Here is an 18,359-nt window from a genome sequence, read left to right on the forward strand (position 1 = left end):
TCCAGATTGTTTATCCCACCTATCTTATCTAGATAGCCCTGCAGAGATAATAAGCAACAAAAGAAAACAAAACAACAACAACAAATGACAATAAAAGAAAAGCCTGTAAATAGTTCAAGGTCTGTTTGTTGGCCTTTAGGAGTGTTTTCCGGTCGAGTCTGATGGGGTGCCATGCCCTGGCCCCACAGTCTAGTTTTGATTTTCCCTGAGGACTTCCTTGCTCTGTTCCCCTTCCTTTAAAAAAATTTTTTTTATTTAACTTTTTGTTGTGAATTGGGTCTTTATAGGACAGATGGACTTTCCATTCAAGAATTCTTGCACATCTTGTTCATGCCATTGGTTGTAATCCCCGCAACGTCACATCCCTCATCCCCACTTCCTCCTTGTGCTGCCTGTTTCCATTCCCCCCTTTTAGCCCTTCCTGCCTTCTGAACGTGGTTCTTGGGCAGACGCATCCCCTTCAATCTTGAATAGCTTGTGTACCTCCCTAGTGTTATTTCTTGTCTTATCAGCCTCTCTATTATTTCACTGAAAATTGGGGGCGAGTTTAATTCCAGGCCCCATACTCTCAGGGGTTCCACTAGTCTCTATCTGACCAGTAAGCTTAGTCATTTTTATTTTGTGTTTCGGTCCACATTTTTCTCCCACTCTATTCAAACGTTTCTACTGTGATACCTTTCAGAATAGTCGTTGCAGTCAGTCGCTGGGTATCAGGTAGTTCTGTGGGTCTCGGAGTTTCGTATGGTGAAGTTTGTATGGTCCATTCATTCTTTGGACTAATTGTGTAGCAGGAGTAATCTTGCTGCTTATATTTATACAGTCTGGTGATGATGGGCCACTGACAGTGTTTTTATTTGTAAACTAAGATGTTTTAGGTGCCACCTGAACGTTCTCTTTGGAGAACGTGTAGTTTTAGAGATGCTACATCTTGAAGCAACAACAGCATTCTCTAGAGCTCCTTTAGCCCTGGGACTAAGAAATCACTGGCATCAGCTGTAAATTTTTGCAAATTTAAGTTTTCCTAAGTTAAATTCCCAAGTCAATGAAACTGGGAAATGTCCAGGTTCTGCTCCAGGCCACTTTGTGCAGCCCGCAGCATGCTGTGTGTCTGTGTCCTCTCCCCTGTCCTCAGTGCCCTCTCTTCTTCTCGCTGCTTGAGGGGGCCCAGCCCGTGCCACAGACTGGATGCATTCATGTGACCAGGGCACCTCTGGGTTTTTGCATTTGCTAATGGAGAATGGTTCTGTTTATTTTGAGAGGCAGTTAGACAAATGTAATGAGGAGGTTGTTTAATAGTGGCTGAAAACATCCCTGGGCCCATCGCATCGTAGCTTTCAGCAACGAAATATTCAGCAGTTTAAAAACACGTTCTACATAAAGAGGCTTACAAAAGTTTGTAGAAGACTTCAAGGATCTTTTGGTTCCATTTTTCAGTGAACTTTCTGAAGCTCCCCTGTATGCATACTCATACGTTAGATTAAATTTAGATCCACGCATAACACATGGTCCAAGATATAAAAATGGTGTTTCGATGAGATTTTGGTTACATCACTGTTTCAGCTAGGTAAAAAAAATCTCATTGAAATCCTTTTAAGAGCCTGTCTGATGAATATTATCGCCCTTTACAGACAGTAGAAATCAAGGTTCAGAAGAAAGTAACTTACTCGGAATTCGACAGGTAGTAAGTAGCACAGCTGGGAATTTGAACCCCAATCTGTTGATTCTTATACTCCATGTTATGCGGGCTGGTGGTGGGGGCCTCTTCCTCACATATCAAGAGAGCAGGAGAGGATTTCAGAATTAAGGATCGACCTCTCTAACATGGAATCAAGAATTTGCCCTGGTGCCGTAATGTCCAATACCTATTGGACTGCTACCCACAAGGTCAGCTGTTCAAACCCACCAGCTGCTCCATGGGAGAAAAATGAGGCTTTCGCTGACGGTCTCTATGAATAGAACTGACTCCGTGGCCTTGAGTGTGTTTGAGTAAGCCTTCGGGGTTTATCTGAGCTCTAGATGGCCCCATGCTGCTTATCAAAGAACATGAACTGAATTCTTCATCCCTTCATGATTAAGGTTTATGAGGCCAAAGAGCACAGAGATTCAAACTGTGTCTTGCTCAATCACACTGCTGGTGTCCTGCTTCTTAATGCCCATATTCTGAGCGAGGAATAATCATACTTGCTGCTGAGGCAGTAGTGAGCTGAGCAACCACAGTGTAAGGGCCTGCACAGCTCTGGTAGGACATTCGCCACAGTGTCAATTCATTTATGCCTGACGCTCACCATTCTTACTGATCTCGCTTTCCCTGAACCAGTGATGGACCTAACATGAAGTCCAATGGAATCTACAATTGAGCGGCAGAATTCTTAGTTCTACAACTTAATGTTTTGGCAAACGTCTTTGAGGTGTGCATATGTCTTCCCAAAGGCAAATTTGTCCATGCATTTCCAACCAATCTGATCAAAACTATTAACACAAATGCCTACTATGTGCCGGTAGCAGAGAGAGAGCATCCCATGCTGTCGACAAGGCCTGCTCCACTGGTCCCTACATCCCAGGGCCGGCCACCTCACGGCATTTGGCATCTCTCCTGAACAGTGCTTTCCTTTCAGCTATTTCTGTAATGACATGCTCAAGCAAATGATTGCAAAGCAATGCAAAGTCCAACCAACATACAATCTCCTCCTTTTCCCCACACTCCTTTCCACAGGGCACCTTCTGATAGGAGACTGCTGCCCACAGTTTATACACAGCCATAGTTTCAGGGTCTTGACACAAATATCCTTGTTTGCTGTTAGAGAAAATGAAGGGGCACACAGATATGCATATGGCTGGAGAGGTCTGCAGCTCCGGAATTGCTGCTGTTACTGAGTTCCACGGAGTTACGGCAACCCCATCGGCAGACTTCAACTGCCCTATAGGGCTTTTGAGGCTACAACCTTTATAGGAGCAAATGTCTTCTTCTTTTTTTTTTTTTTCCTGTGGAGCCATCGGTGGGTTAAAACCAGCAACCTTTTGGTGAGAAGCCGAATGCTTAACTATTACACTACCAGGGTCCTAGCTACGTGATATTACTGTGGAAACAAGACTGCTTTGAAAACAATTACTATGTGCATGAGAAGATTCATCTTAAAGGTAGATGAAAGCCTGCTACCCACGTCTGCAGATAAATAGAAACTGACATTGAAAAGTCCCAGATGACCAGCTGAGTTCCCGAAGTTAAGCTGCAAATCAACCACGACCAGGCTCCAGAGAGACCATTTGGAGAATGCGAAGAGACGGTTTGCCATCAGAATCCCGGTGCTGCCACAGCAGGAATTCTTTCCAGAAGAGGAAACCCAGCTCCAGCAGGGATGCTCTTTCCTTAGGGATTTGGTCCACAGGTTTCGCTGCATGTCACTCAAACAGACATTAAATACCACATACAAGTTCATGCATATTTTAAATGTGTTCACATAGGTTTTAAAGCATTGGGGTGGTAGCCCTTCTGGGGGAATAAACAAGAAAGTATTGGGTCCCTTGCCTTGAAAATGATTCCTCTCAATCTGTCCGTCACCTCTTTTGAAATCCTTTCCTTCTTCTCTCTTTAAACAGATGACCCGAAAGCCATCCTAGCCAACCTCACGGTAAGTAGTGCACGTCTCCTGGCTGATGGCCGCAGCCCGTGCTGCCTGAGAGCCTGTGTGCCCCTGGCCTGCTGACAGTTGCGGGCATCCTGATGGATTTGGCAGTGTTATGAACTGAGAGTATTTGATCCTTCCATTAGAGCTGAAAAGTAGTCATTCATGATTCAACAAATCTTTACTCCCTCTGAGCCAGATCTGCCCACCAGCCTGTTGCATGGCTCCTGGTTCAGGACGGGGACCTGAAAAAGCATATAAGCGTTGGTCTACACACGTGCTGCCCCCGCCCCCTGCCTGCCTGCCTTCCTTGAATTGACTCAATGTAGACAGAAAAGGAAGGCCTTGAAGTTTGAATGGTTCTCAGTGGTGGTCTCTTGGGTCTGAAATGTATCTGAAAAATTCCTAACTCCTCTCTGACAACCTTCTCTAAAGTATCATCCCCAAAGTCTTCTAATCTCTTTTTGAGCCTATTTGTTTTCAGTTTGTAGTATTTGATATGGGGTTAAAAAAAATCCCCTTTATTCACTATTCAAGCTTTGGTTTGGGTTAAAAACTCATGCAACTTTCTAGAGGGTTACTAGGGTTTTTTCTGGAAGACAGGCCTTGTAAAGCCTACTTTCCATTTAATTTTCAGTGTAAAAGACCAGATCAGCACTTTAAGCCTTACATGAAACAGCATCTTCCCAAGCGTCTGCACTATGCCTACAACAGAAGAATTGAAGACATCCATCTATTGGTGGAACGCAGATGGCATGTCGCAAGGTAACCTGGGAATTGGCCAGCCCTTTCTCATCATCATATCATCTGGAGTGCTTTAAGGTTCTGAGCCATCGGAACAAAAAACTCTCAGTGGGAAACCTCTCACTGTTTCCAAAGATTTTGAATGCCAAATAAACAATTAGCACGGAGACAGTGCGTTTCTGTGTTCTGGATCTCAGCCTCTCAATGTCTCTTTGTAGCATCTCGCATCTGGGTGTGGGTTTCTCTTTTGTTTTTGTGTTTTGAATGTGCATGCTACTTGTTGCTTCAAGAAGTCAAAAGAATCTTTCCCTGGCACACCAGGAGGGTTGGATTTCAGCTGAGGACTTTTGAAAATGTTCAACCTAAAATCTCTGGTTGTGGGAAGGTTTCCCACCAGCTGCCTTCAGGTTGACTCTTGGCTCTGACTCGAGGTGATGTGCGCGTGCAGAGGAGACCTGTTCCCCAGGGTTTCCACTGGGGACGGATGAGCAGCTTAGTATAGACCAAGACCATGCACCTGATTTCTGCTTTCTTGAATCATTATCATAAGTTGAAGGTACTTTTTTAACGAGTGAGTGGTGGGTGTGTTGTGTGTTATATGCGTTTTTGTTTATCCTAAAATATCATACCTCTGTGCTTTGTATCTTGGATGACGAAGGACATATTCGCATTAATAAAATGACCATATGACATTTACGGAAAAGCTATCTCCCTACCATAAGAAGGAAGCTCAAATGGTTTTGATGTCTAGAAAACAGAGCTTCCATTTTTTCTGTCTCTAAATGCAGATTCTTTCTGTGAGGTCAGGGTTTCAAAGCGTAGTGAAGTCTAGCTATGTAGATATGCTACTTGTTCATTTGTCCTCTCTAGTCAAACTATGCTGATGGCTAACTTGATATACAAATATTTTTATAGAGTACAGATTTCCAGTTAACGGTTAAAAGCGACGCATTTAAAGATCACCTACTGGGTGCTTGGCACCATATCTTGCAACGAGTAGATCAAAGTGAGACAGACTAATAGCCGGGACACCAAGGATCTTCCAGGTTTGAAGCAGGTTTGCTAATGAAGCAAATAGGCCCAAAGAACATGCCTGTGATGAGCTTTGCACTCAGTAGCGTCAGGTGTACGGAGGGCACCTGGCTTCTCTCCCTCCTTCTCTTTTATCCTGGGGGGTTGTCAGAACAGAGCCTAGGGGACCTGCACAGGGTCATCCTTCCCCGACCACATGGAGGATACAACTGGGAATTGAGATAAATGTGAGGGGACTCCAAAAAGTGTGTGGAAAATTCTATTAGCTTCTTTATTTTATTTTTTATAAATCATATTATTGGGCACTCTTACAGCTCTTTTAACAATCCATATATCAGTGGTATCAAGTCCATTTGTACTTATGTTGCCATCATCGTTTTCAAAACAAGTTCTTTCTACTTGAGTATCTGCTCCTCTTTTTTCCCCTCCTCCCTGTAAATCCTTCATAAATTATAAGTTATTATTATTTTCATATCTTACACTGCCCGCTGTCTCCCTTATCTCTTAATGCCATTTCCCGTGGACTTTATGACAAGCCATCCCTGGCTTTCAAAATCTGCATCTCCAGAGATTTCCCTGGGCCCTGGATTTCGTTTGTTTGTTCCTTTTTCTAATCAGAGCGATTTCATGAGCATGCCCCACTAATTATGACTCTTTCACTGTAGGAAACCTATGGATGTTTATAAGAAACCTTCGGGAAAATGTTTTTTCCAGGGAGACCATGGATTTGATAACAAGCTCAACAGCATGCAGGTATAGCCACAGACTGGCGGATTGAATACGCGCTTGGATGATCTTGAGAATGGCAGTGAGCCTTCGTGCAGCGAGGAGAGGGGTGGGGGTAGGGCAGCCACCTATCAGCAATGCCTGATTTTGTTTTCTTTTCTTTTTCTGGAAGACCGTCTTTGTAGGTTATGGCCCGACATTTAAGTATAAGACTAAAGTGCCTCCTTTTGAAAACATAGAGCTTTACAATGTTATGTGTGGTAAGTCATTTATTTAATCACAACCAATCAAGCCGTCGTTAGTTAACATACGGACTTCTTCAGTGTCAGAGAAAGAATTGAGGTGCCTATTTTATGGGAACCCCCCCTAATAATGTTGTCACTCGTCCATTGGTTGGAGGGACAGAATATCAGTCGCTTCTAAGGCTTCTTTGTCTTTCTTCGGCAGCTGACTAATGAGCGTGTGCAGTGTTGCTGTTGGCAGCCTTGGCTGATCCAATATAGCATTACCGTTTGACACTGCTGCTCAGAGACCCGGTGAAGCAAGAGTTCGGCACTGAGTTTTCTACCCCCTCCATCTCTTGCGTCGCAGCCCAGCATGCACCTTGGCCAGCTATTTATGTGCTCCTAATTATTTTTCTCCCTTGAACTTCTAGTTGCTGAATGAGAACAACTTTTCCTATTTAGCAAGGGAGTGCCAGTCTGGTGGTTAGAGGGAGAGCCTGCAAGTCGGGTCTCCTGGGTTCTTGTCCCATCTGGGCTGTGGCGCGCCCCTGTCCTGCCGCTCAGCTTAGGCAAGCCACTGTGTGCCTGCTTGGCAACCATCCACTTGGGATGAAATCAGCCTGTTCAAATCACAGCGGTGTTTCAAGGCCTAGGGCCAAAGCTTTCTCCTGTCCTTGTACTTCTGTGGAGGGCATTAGAGGGCAGGCTGGTGGTTATTTATTGATTACATGCTTCATTTCAAAATTCAAGATGATGCATACCGGTACAGAAAGGCAGGGATTCTGTCCCCAACAGCTCTTGCCTTGTAACTATCAAAGATGCAGGCCAAAGCCAAGTAGAGCCCCGTGCCATCTTCATTCTTTCTTTGGGGGCCTATCTCTTTCTATGGTCAAGGAAGGAACGTGCTATTTCAGAAAGCCCAGGTGCGAGATGGTGAGGCTAGAATGAGCCGGGAGGCAAAAGACTGCCCGCCATCTAAATGTGGTTTAATCCGACTCTAATTGGTTGGAAGTCCAGTGGTGCTGATTCTCACCAGACCTCAATCAAACTACCCTTTTCTCTCTTTTCACCAGATCTGCTGGGACTGAAGCCAGCCCCTAATAATGGGACGCATGGGAGTTTGAATCATCTCTTGCGCACGAATACCTTCAGGCCGACCATGCCAGAAGAAGTTACCCGCCCCAATTTGCCAGGGGTTACATATCTTCAGTCTGATTTTGACCTGGGCTGCACCTGTGACGATAAGGTAGCGCTCCACGCAGAAATAGTCTTAATGTTTATTATGGAGGAACTTACTGAGTGCTGTATAATGGAACTTTCTGTGATCCTGAACATGGTCTGTTTCTGTGGTCTTCAAACTGGCAGTCGTTAGTCACATGAAACTATGTGTTGGAGGAACTGCTTTTTTAATTTGATTGCTTTGAGTGTAAATGGGAAGAGGCACACATGGCTTGCAACTACCGTATTGGACGGCACAGGAAGAAAGAATGAGGAGCAAAAGGTAGAATTTATGATGCTCTTTAGGATTCCCAAAGACTTTTTTTTGCTGTTTGTTTGTTTGTTTTATTTTTCAACCATGGGTCACTTGTTTGTCATTTAGATTCCCAGCGGGAAACTTAATGGTTCCCCCAGAAGAGATGGGTTAAGAGAGTTTAAAGGGATAGTTTCCATCATTTGGGGGATAAAGGAGTTTTTACAAGGCTGGAAGGATGGAGGGTAGCCTAGGTGGCTGACCACCTTGAGGCTAGCAATGGGCTGAGGCTGCGAGAAAAGAGCAGGTATCAGAATGTGGAGAGAGAATGGTCTGGGAAGGACCGGGAGGCTACTAGGAGGATGTGCTGCTGTTAGGGCCTGTCCAGCCAGTTCTGAGCCCTTTGACCCCGCGCCCAACAGCACAAGGCATGGCTTGCTCCTGCACCAGCCTCACAGATTTTCCTAAATGTGTTTTGATCGACGCCAATGAGTCCGTTGTGGCAACCACTCTGTCAATCCATCGTGTTGAGGGTCTTTCTCTTCTCCAGTGAGCCCCTACTTCACCAAACAGGATGACGATCTCTAGGGACAGGTTCCTTCTGATAACCTGTTCAAAGTCCGCAGCCAGTCTAACCACACTCCCTTCTAAAGAGCTTTCTGGCTCTACTGCTTCCAAGACAGGCTTGTTAGTTCTTCCAGCAGTGGGAGGCTATGTTCAGGGTATTCTCCGTCACCATAATTTAAATGTCTCCATTCTTTTTGAGTCTTCCTTACTAACCGGCCAGCATTTGCTTGCACAGGAGGTGATGAGAAAAACCATGGCTTGGCCAAGGCTTCCCTTGTTCTCAAAGTGACCTCTTTGGATCATAGCAGATTTTCCCAGTACAGTTTGCTGTATGGCTTCCTGATGGCTGCTTCCCTGATCTACGTGAAATGAATTCCTTGTTGACTTCAGTCCTTACCGTATTTATCATAATACTGATTCCTGAACCAGGGGTGAGGGTTTTTGTTCTCTTTTATGTTGTCTTGCAATCCACCTAAAAGCTGTAGTTTTTGTGTTTTGATCACGATGTGATGGTGGTTCTCGTTCAGTGCAAGCCATAGTGTGTCACCTGCAGATTGCAGGTTGTTTGCGAGTCCTCCTCCAATTCTGATGCCACATTTTCCGTCATAGAGTCTAGCTGCGCCATTGTTTTCAGCGTGAAACGCTACCACCCTCACCCACCTTTCCTGATCTTAAATTTTCAGGATTCCCTTGTTCTCTTTGGACAACGGTTTCTTGGTCTGTGTAGCGATTTCCTGGGAGCCCAATCAAGTGTTCTGGAATATTCCCATTCTTTGCACAGTTATACATAATTATGTATGGACTGCCTAGTTGAAGGCCTCTGCCTTGTTAAGAACATACAGAAAAATATCTTTCTATTCTTCTCTACCTTCCGTTAAGATCCATTTGACATAAGTAATGAATACTTTCATTCCGTGTCCTCTTCTGGCTTGACTTTCTGTCAGTTGCCTGCTGATGTACTTTACAACCATTCTTAAACGATTTTTAGCAAAAAGGTGCTGGCTTGTCATAATAAGATATTGTTTAATCATCCCTGCATTGAGCTCCTGGGTTCGTTCCCTGGAATGGACACACACATGGATCTCTTCCAGTTGGCTAGCCAGGTAGCTGTCTTCCAGAGTCTTTTTTTTTTGCATAGATAAATAGGTAAATGCTTCCAGCACTGCATCCATCTGTAGAAACATTTTCATTGCGGTCATGTTCCTGGAGGCTTGTTTTTCATCAAAGCCTTCAGTGCATCTTGGACTTTTTCTTTGAATACTACTGGCTCTTGATCCTATGCTACCTCCTGAAATGGTTCAATGCCAACCAATATTCTTTTGGTATAGCGACTCTGAGTATTCCTTCCATTCTTCTTTTGATGCTTTCTGCACGGTTGACTATTTTGTCCGGAGAATCCCTCAGTATTCCCACTCCAGGCTTGACTTTTTCTTCAGCCAGTTTAACGTGTGAAATGTTGATCGTGTTCTTCCTTCGTTTCTATAATTCCATGTCTTTGCATATTTCATTAAATACTTTTTTGTCTTCTCTGTTCAGCTCTTTTACTTCTCCATTTCTTACATTTAGTGACTCTGTATTCATAAGCAAGCTTCATAATCTCTTCTGACCTTCATTTTGATCTTGTATTTCTTTCCTGTCATTTTAATCAGCTTTGTCTTTCTTCATGCACGATGATCTTGATGTCATCCCACAACGCCCTGGTCTTTGGTCATTAGTGTTCTCGTGTGGAGATGGCTTCTTAATTCAGGTGTGATAGACACAAGGCATTCTTAATCTCTGAGCACTTTTCTAATTTCCTTCAGATCCAGCTGGAACTTGCAAATGGGCATTTGTTGGCTCTGCATTCAGCACCTGGCCTTGTTCGGACCGATGACATGGAATGTCTCCGTCATCTCTTTCCACAGATATGGTTGTTTTGTTTCCTCTGTGTTACATCTGATAAGGTCTACATGTATACTCCTTGTATATGTTGTTAAACACATATTTTCCTTCAGTGTGGACTTACAAAATTCTGTCATATGATTGTCATCATGGATTCTATCACCACGGGCATATTTTCCAATTAGTGATTGATCTTCTCTGTTTCCTACTTTCACATTCCAGCCACCAGTAATTATCAATGCATCTTTATTGCATGTTTGATCCATATCAGGCAGTACATATTGTAAAAATCTTTAGTTTTACCTTCAGCATTAGTGGTTGATACATAAATTTAGATAATAGCTGTATCAACTGGTCTTTCTTGTAGGTCTAAGGATATAATTTTACCACTGTTATACTTCAAAATCAATCTTGAAATTTTCTTTTTGGCCACAAATGCAATGCCATTCCTCTTCAATATGTCATTTCCTGCGTAGGAGGTCATACGATTAACTAATTAAAAATGACCAGTGCCACTCTCTTTTCAGCTAATTAATACATAGGATATCAATCTTCCAGGTTCCTTTTTAGAACCTCCAATTTTCCTAGAATCATGCTTTGTACATCCCATGCTCTGATTACCAATGGACGTTTGCAGCTGTTTCTTCTCATTTGAAGTCATGCCGCTTCAGCAAATGGAAGTCCCAATGCTTGACTCCATCTACATCGTGAAGGTCAACTCTACTTTGATGAGGCAGCAACTCCATGGTCATATCTTGAGTACCTTCCAACTTGAGCTGCTCATCTTCTGGCCCTGTGTCAGACAATGTTCCTTTGCTATTTATAAGCTTTTCCTTGTCCAACATATATATATATATTTAATAACCCCAAGTTCTTCTTCCTAGTTTGTCTTAGTCTGAAAACTCTACTAAACCCTGTGCACCATGGTCGGTATCTGAAGTACTAGTGGCTTAGCTTTTAACATCACAGCAACACACAGTCCACCACAGTAGGACAAACAGATGCATTGTTATTGCTGCTCATACTCTGCAAGTTAGCAGGGTGGGAGCCGTAGAGTAAACACCCCCATCTTTCTACCCCACTTTCTAGCTGGCTCTTACCATCCATGAAACCCCAAAAGAAGCCAGAGGCAAGCTTGCTCTTTAATGCAGTCCATCGAGATTAGCCTCTTCAGCACTGGAGAGAGTGGGACTAGTGATACCAGAAGGGTACGGGGAAGAGGGGGAGAGGAAGGGAGAAAGGGGAAATCCAATGGTCGACACATAACCATACACCCTTTCCAGGGGGAAGAACAACAAAACATGGGGGAAGGGAGACAGCGGTCGGTGTGAGATATGAAAATAATAACAATGTAGAACCTATCAAGGGGTTATGAGGGGGAGGAGGGGAGAGGAGCTGATACCGAGGTCTCATTAGAAAGTAAATGTCTAGAAAAGAATGAAGGCAACATATGTACAAATTCACCTGATGCAAGCAATGTATGGATTGTGACAAGAGTTGTAAGAGTCCCTAATAAAATGAAAAAGCAAAAAAAAAAATAAATAAATAAAATGAAAAAGCAACACAAGAAGAAGACAGGAAGCTAGTTAGCAGAGGGCAGGTCATTTGCAGACCTCGCCTGGAGGCGAGTTGCCAGCATCACCGGGAAGAAGTAGTCTGAAAAGGATTCCAAAATATAATTTTGTAGGACTCTCTTAATTGTATATTTTTTTCTGAATTACTTTTCTTTGGAGAACAAGAAATCTTTGGGATCTTGTGTCCTGCATCATTTCAGAGCTTTCTGGGGTTTTGTTATTTTGCTGATGGTTCTTTCCAATGACAAACATCCTATGCTTTAACGACAACACAAATGGAGAGATGAATACAATGAAAAACTTCGTATACATATCAAAGAAAAGAAAGTATTCAGTCAGAACTTCTTTGATACCACTTGTTACGTCCCCCTTCCTACCCCAGATTTAATACTGCTATTCTGAATAACTCAATGCCACGGAGCAGTTTCTGACCAGGGTCTAGAACTGCCCCTTTGGAGTTTCAAAATTATAACTCATGATGGGAGTAGAAAACCTTCTCTTTCTCCCTCAAAGCTGCTGGTGGTTTCAAACCACTGGCCTTGTGGTTAGTAGCCTGATACTGTAACCACTACGCTACTAGGGCTCCTGTAATTCTCACACATGCTATAACCATATTTATGTTTCCCTTTAATAATTTCCTTACATGGTTCCTTTATATATTATAAGCTATTCCTTTCAATATTTTACACATCGTGTATTCTGTATGCAGGCTATTATATCTATCTTGAATGATGAGCATTTTTGAAATTGTTTTAGTCATCAGTGTGTTTTTGATGTTTTTGCATGTTAATGCATGATGCTTTGGCTCATTCATTTTACTGCTAATATTTAGTACATAATTATGTAACTCTATCATGTTAATTTTGTTCATTTCCCTATTTGTGGACATCTGGCCATTTCTAAATGCGACTCTTCCAAAGAGTGCTGCAATGGACATTACTGCCAGTGCCTTCTTGTCCACATAAGCTAGGGTGTTTCTAAGATATATAGTGAGGGGTAAAGGTGATGGGGCATTACTTTCCAGAATGGCTGGTACACTGCTTTTCAACTTTGGAAAAAGTGATGTCATAAATTATTTTAAGAACCATTTTACTGTATCTTGGGACCCGTCTGAAATAGAGGGGTCCAATTCTAATTAATGTACATAGATGATCTGAAATAATCACCATTATCAACCTATGAGGTCAGCATACAATTATAAGAACAGATACGCAGTCATGGAGAGATTAATAGAGTACGTGTAAGGCCAAAAGTTACTTGAAAGTGGAACTTAGAATGAGTTAGAGACAGAAGAGGATTTATGATAGTTGATGGAGATTAGAATCTCCTTTTAAGTTTAGCAGAGTACTAAGCCGAAAGGGGAATGCAGGGAAGAAAGAAAATGTCTGATTTGCTTTCTTTTTTCTTTTTTTTTTCATTTTCTGGTTTTCACACACGAAGAGCAAATTGGATGAACTCAACAAACGCCTTAATATAAAAGGGTCTACAGAAGGTAAGGGGTTGATGGAAAAATCAGTCAAATATGTTTTTTGTTCTTGTTTTCAAAACACTGAAGAGAGTTCTTGTTTACTTTATAGTGTAATCACAGTATTTTTAAAAAGTTACAATTTGGATTGCAAAGTGATCTTTATATCCATCTGGCAAAGGGTGCTGGTTTTATTCTATGTACACAAGATGCCAGCTGCCAGCTGGGTAATCAGAAAGTTTCCATGAGCTCTTTTCCCTCCGTCGGTTTTAAGGTCCCTGCAAAACAGATGTTCACTCCGTCAGTGAGGGTAAGCACAAACTAAGGTGGTGTTGGGAACTCATATGAAGTGAGCTCACAGTTACAACCCTAAATAATAACAGCCGGTGATGCTCACTTGCCTGGAATATGGTGGAGAGAGATTCAGAGGACAATAGAAGGAACCAAGAACTCCCTCTTGACATGAGAAACGCCTTGTGCCCTAACTCAGTCTCTTCTTTTCTGATAATCAACCTTTACAATCATTTCTAGGTCCAAAAAATGCCCCAAATTTCATTGGTTTATATCAAGAATGATGTGTCGCTTGCCCATATTTCAGGATACTGCCTATGGGTGACATGTGGCTCTGCCTTGTATATACTCTTTATTGTGGAATTTACAGTGAAGGCGTCAGGGACATGCCCTTCCCATGGAAGAGGGAAATAGAAAGGACAGACAGCACAATGGGCCTTGATGCTTCTATTTTTGTGAGGCATATGTCACTTCTCTTCACAATTCACCGGTCAAAGGCAAGTACAGGATGCCAATGGCTTGGGGAAGTTGATTCCACCCAGAGGGACACTGCCCTAAACGCCACCTGGAGTGGGTGTTGGTATATAATCCTCTGTTGGACATCAGTGAGCAAATGAGAATAATAATATAGTGTCCCGCTCAAGCTCTTGCATCTGATTTTGAAATTCTAGAAAGTTAGCAGGAAATAAAAGAGGAGGGAAAGCTCTCTACAAGTTATTACAGTAGATGGGATAGCAGGTGATAATAAAAAGAGAATGACTGTTGTCATTAGTTGCCACCAAGCCGTCCCCACGAGTAACTGAGAGTGTATTTAAAGGTGCATAGCACTTAAACATAGGGGCCATCACCAGGTTTTCAGGAAACACACAGTCAAATTCTCCCGAGAGCATCACTTGGGTTATTAGCTTACATAAGGTTCTGTTTATCATGTGCGTTGTTTCCAATCAGATTAAGTCCACTGGGGAAACGGGTTTAAGATTTTCTTTACTTGACTTACTTCCCCTCTTTATAAAGATCATCCATTTGCCTCCTCCTTCCCCTTTCTGCATCGCCACCCCCCTCTCTTGCCCTCTTTGATCATAGAACACACAGACTCTTTGGCAGATAATTGGATGAGCACAGCTTTGAAGATAGGACTCCGTTGGTGGAAGGACACACAAATCCTTCTCATTCCCCATAAGAGGTTTAAAACTGTGTGACCCCCTCATCTCTAGGTGTATAGTGTCACTATAATTAGAAACATTGGAATGTTGCTGATCCCTGGGGTTGAGGAGTCCCATGATTTGAACTTTTCGAACACTCACTCACCAAGACAGAGAAATGATACCGATGCTTCGCTTCCAAACGTCACCAACAAAACCAGTGATTGTCACAGCATTTTAGGGACTCCCCTGCTTTCGCTGTTTAAGCTTTGGTGATTTGTGGTAGGAAAACGTTTCCATTTAGGAGGAAGTAAACGACTGCATTTAATTTGGTAGTGGCAATGGACTCGTGGGACAAAACCAGTCCAAGGACTCGGCATAAAATGTCTGCTCACACTTCTGCTTGGGTTGAGAGGCCCTTCTAATCAGTGACTTCAGCCCTGCGTCAGTCAGCTCAGAGTTGCATCTTGTTGTCCATTTCAAGATAAATTCTGGAAAAGGACCCCGTGCTTGGTAAAAAAGAAGGGCAGCTCAGACGAGGAAGCCCCCTCAACGAGATGGACTGATGCAGGGGTCTCAGGCTTAGGAATGGTGGAGAGGACGGCACTGGCTTGCTTCATTTTTTTATACCGAGGAGGGTCGTGCATGTTGGAACCTACTTGCCAGCCTCTAGCAACACCATTTGAAGATGATTGTCTATCCCCGAAACTTAAAGTTTAGGTCCTGTCGAGGAGACAGAGCGCTCTGAATGAAGTCAGTCCACATTTGCTGAGCACCTGGGCTGCGATGGGTCCCCACTTCTCTGAGATATTTGGATCTGAGCTGCGTCACTGACGTTTCCAACATGGGACTTCAAAAGGGTGACATGAAACCCACGAGAGGACCCTTCCTGAATCTGCTCATGGCTGAGTGGAATACCTTCTAAGAGACTTAAAACCATTTCTGTGAAATGAAGAACAAACAATGATATAATCGTGCTTTACTATTTGTAGATCATTTCCTCGTTGAGATTTGGGACCACATAGAAACCTCCACATTCTTTCTCTCTGCCTTGGTCTTTTGGTGGCTTGGCCTTTGTCTCCTTAAGACAGTGGTTCTCAACCTTCCTAATGCCGGGACCCTTTCATACAGTTCCTCATGTGGTGGTGACCCCCCTCTCAACCATAAAATTATTTTCGTTGCTACTTCATCGCTGTAATTTTGCTACTATTATGAATCAGGTGACCCCTGTGAAAGAGTCGTTCGACCCACAAAGGGGTCACGAACCACAGGTTGGGAACCGCTGCCTTAAGAGCTCCCTCAGTTACTTCTTTAGCTGCAAGATTTAATTTTCTTGATCAAAGCTCTTGCAAGCCTTTATGACGTTTTCTAATTCATAAATGCAGCCACCCACTTAAAGTAATCAATATCTGCTCCACTGGAGTGAGACCTCGTGAGTGCGTCACCGTGTGTGTGGGGGGGTGTGTGCACATGTGTGTTATATTTAGTCATTACTTCCTCTTTCTGGGTACCTTCGAATAGGCATTGAGGTTTTTAAAGCACTTTGAACCTGAGGTTCGGTCCAAATGGAATACTGTTATTTTTATTACCGCTGCGTTTTCTAAACACAGATGTAGGTAGCTGATTTTTTTTCTTCTCAGAATAGCCATGTGCTCTCCACATCCCCCTTGGAACATAAGTTTCAATGTCATGTGCTGTAAAACGACTCACACATCTGCACGAAATAGATGGGTAGAAGCTGCACAGCCCATGTGGAGAAATAAGCAAAGGCATAGTTGAGGCCACAAGAGAGAGGAATATTAAATTGCTTGGGGGCAATACTTTGCTGTACGCATTTAAACTTATAGAATCAAGTCCCTCTGTACAATAAGAAAGTGGAAAATGTAATCTTCAAAAATAGCGACGGAAACTACTTACTGGAGTCTTAACATAGTCAGGCATTTGGTTAAACAAGGCGTTAATTGCATGACTGCTGTTTCTGGACCACGTGTACCCGATGTCTTGGCAAACCCGCTGTTCAATAAACACTCATTCCTATGACACTGATTCACTGGAGGAAGAACAAAATGATCGATTTAAAATTTCTACTAACAACGAATTCTCCTAACGTGCTAATTCTAGCACGATGCCCCCTGCCCCCACCAAAAAATTAGAACTAACTCCATTGCCATCAAGTTGATTCCAACTCGTACAGGACGGAGTAGAACTGCTCACTGTGCTCCTGGGACCGGCTGGCACATTCGGACTGCTGGCCTGTGGTAAACAGCCCAACTTGCAACCCACGACCTCCCCAGGCCTTCGTCTAGCATGATCCCAAACCCCGCCTACACGGGCTGCCTGCGGGTCAATGCTGCCTCAGAGTGACCCTCCAGGACATTGTGGAATTGCCCCGTGAATTTTCCAGATTGTAACTGTCTACAGGAGTAGAAAGCCCCATCTTTTCCCTATATTGGTGGTTTGGAACTGCTGACCTTTTGCACTGCAGCCCAACGCATAAGCCCTGTGCCACTACAGCTCCATTCATCAGATACGATTTTCATGGTGAGATTTGCATCATTTATCTTCACTGTAGTTTTTTTCTCTACTTACACGATCATAAAAAGACTAGATTGTCTTAGGTTTGCACTCACTACTATCTTTGTGGAAAAGAAGTTATCTTAATATCCATATATGTTTGGACCTTGGTCATACGCAATGAGAAGGATGTTTGGACAGAAAGGTGATGTCGGCACCATGAGTTCCTGTTCATGTTAATGTATGTGGGTAGAGACAGAATCCCTACCAATTTTCAACTCTGAAATGTTTTTTGTTATGTTCACTGGAGTTGCTAATTGTGCTAAGGACAGGAGATGCGCCTGTGTACTTGTGTACGTATGTTTGGGGATGACTTGGAAGAAATAAATACATAGTGCGATTTTAGGTAATTTATGGTAGAACTCAGGTTGAATTTGATAGACAAAGAAATAGAATTTTAGTAATCTTTGCCTACACATATTCTTTGCAGTTATTACAGCAGAGCAAATACCATTTCCTTCTGACCTACTATAGGTCAAGCCTGATCTAGCGGCTGTACGTATTTTGTCTCTAAACATTCAAATGTTCTAGTGTAACATGAGGCTTGGGGTGGTTAAGTTGCTGAGTTATAAAGCTATGAAGAAATGAGGTGAGTCTTAACTCCAGCCCTGCGTGACTCTAAAGCCCACATGATTTCCTCTTAAAATGCTTCTTCTTCTAAGGGTTGGAACAAAGAAAACGTACCAGGAGTGAATCTTTGTGCATGTCAAGGTTTGAAAATTGTTTCTGAAATACTAGCTGCCTTGATGCAAACCACTGTCTCGTTAGCCTCTCAGTAGGCATTACTTGGACAGAGCCCAAGTCCAGGAAGAGTTGAATCTTCATTCCAAGATGCTTCCCATCAGTATCACCTGAAAGTCCACATCTACCTGGAGACTGTCCGCAAGCCTCAGGAGAGCAATAATGGGCCGGGGAGGGTGGTGGTAGAGACCTAGATTCCGGTAGAGAGCTGGTGTATAGCATTCAGCTGCTACATAGCTGAACAATCTTATACAAATCCTGAGACTGCAGCTCCTCCGCCAGGAAACTGAAGATGATGTTGCTA

At 43.1% G+C, this 18,359-nt stretch overlaps 1 protein-coding gene across 3 annotated transcripts in view; it reads left to right on the forward strand.

Moving 5' to 3' along the window:
- ENPP2 (ectonucleotide pyrophosphatase/phosphodiesterase 2) overlaps positions 1–18,359 on the forward strand; it is a 131,633-nt gene that overhangs the window by 97,674 nt on the left and 15,600 nt on the right. For all 3 annotated transcript variants that reach the window (XM_045287464.1, XM_045287462.1, XM_045287468.1), the window contains exons 14-19: positions 3,598–3,629; positions 4,261–4,388; positions 6,065–6,152; positions 6,298–6,385; positions 7,423–7,595; positions 13,283–13,334. In XM_045287464.1, the coding sequence (XP_045143399.1) occupies positions 3,598–3,629; positions 4,261–4,388; positions 6,065–6,152; positions 6,298–6,385; positions 7,423–7,595; positions 13,283–13,334 (561 nt within the window). The remainder of the gene's footprint in view (positions 1–3,597; positions 3,630–4,260; positions 4,389–6,064; positions 6,153–6,297; positions 6,386–7,422; positions 7,596–13,282; positions 13,335–18,359) is intronic.

This window comes from Echinops telfairi, unplaced genomic scaffold (genome assembly GCF_000313985.2).
Source record: "Echinops telfairi isolate 266 unplaced genomic scaffold, ASM31398v2 ScPeMD7_1;HRSCAF=3_0, whole genome shotgun sequence".
Lineage (NCBI taxonomy): Eukaryota > Metazoa > Chordata > Mammalia > Afrosoricida > Tenrecidae > Echinops > Echinops telfairi.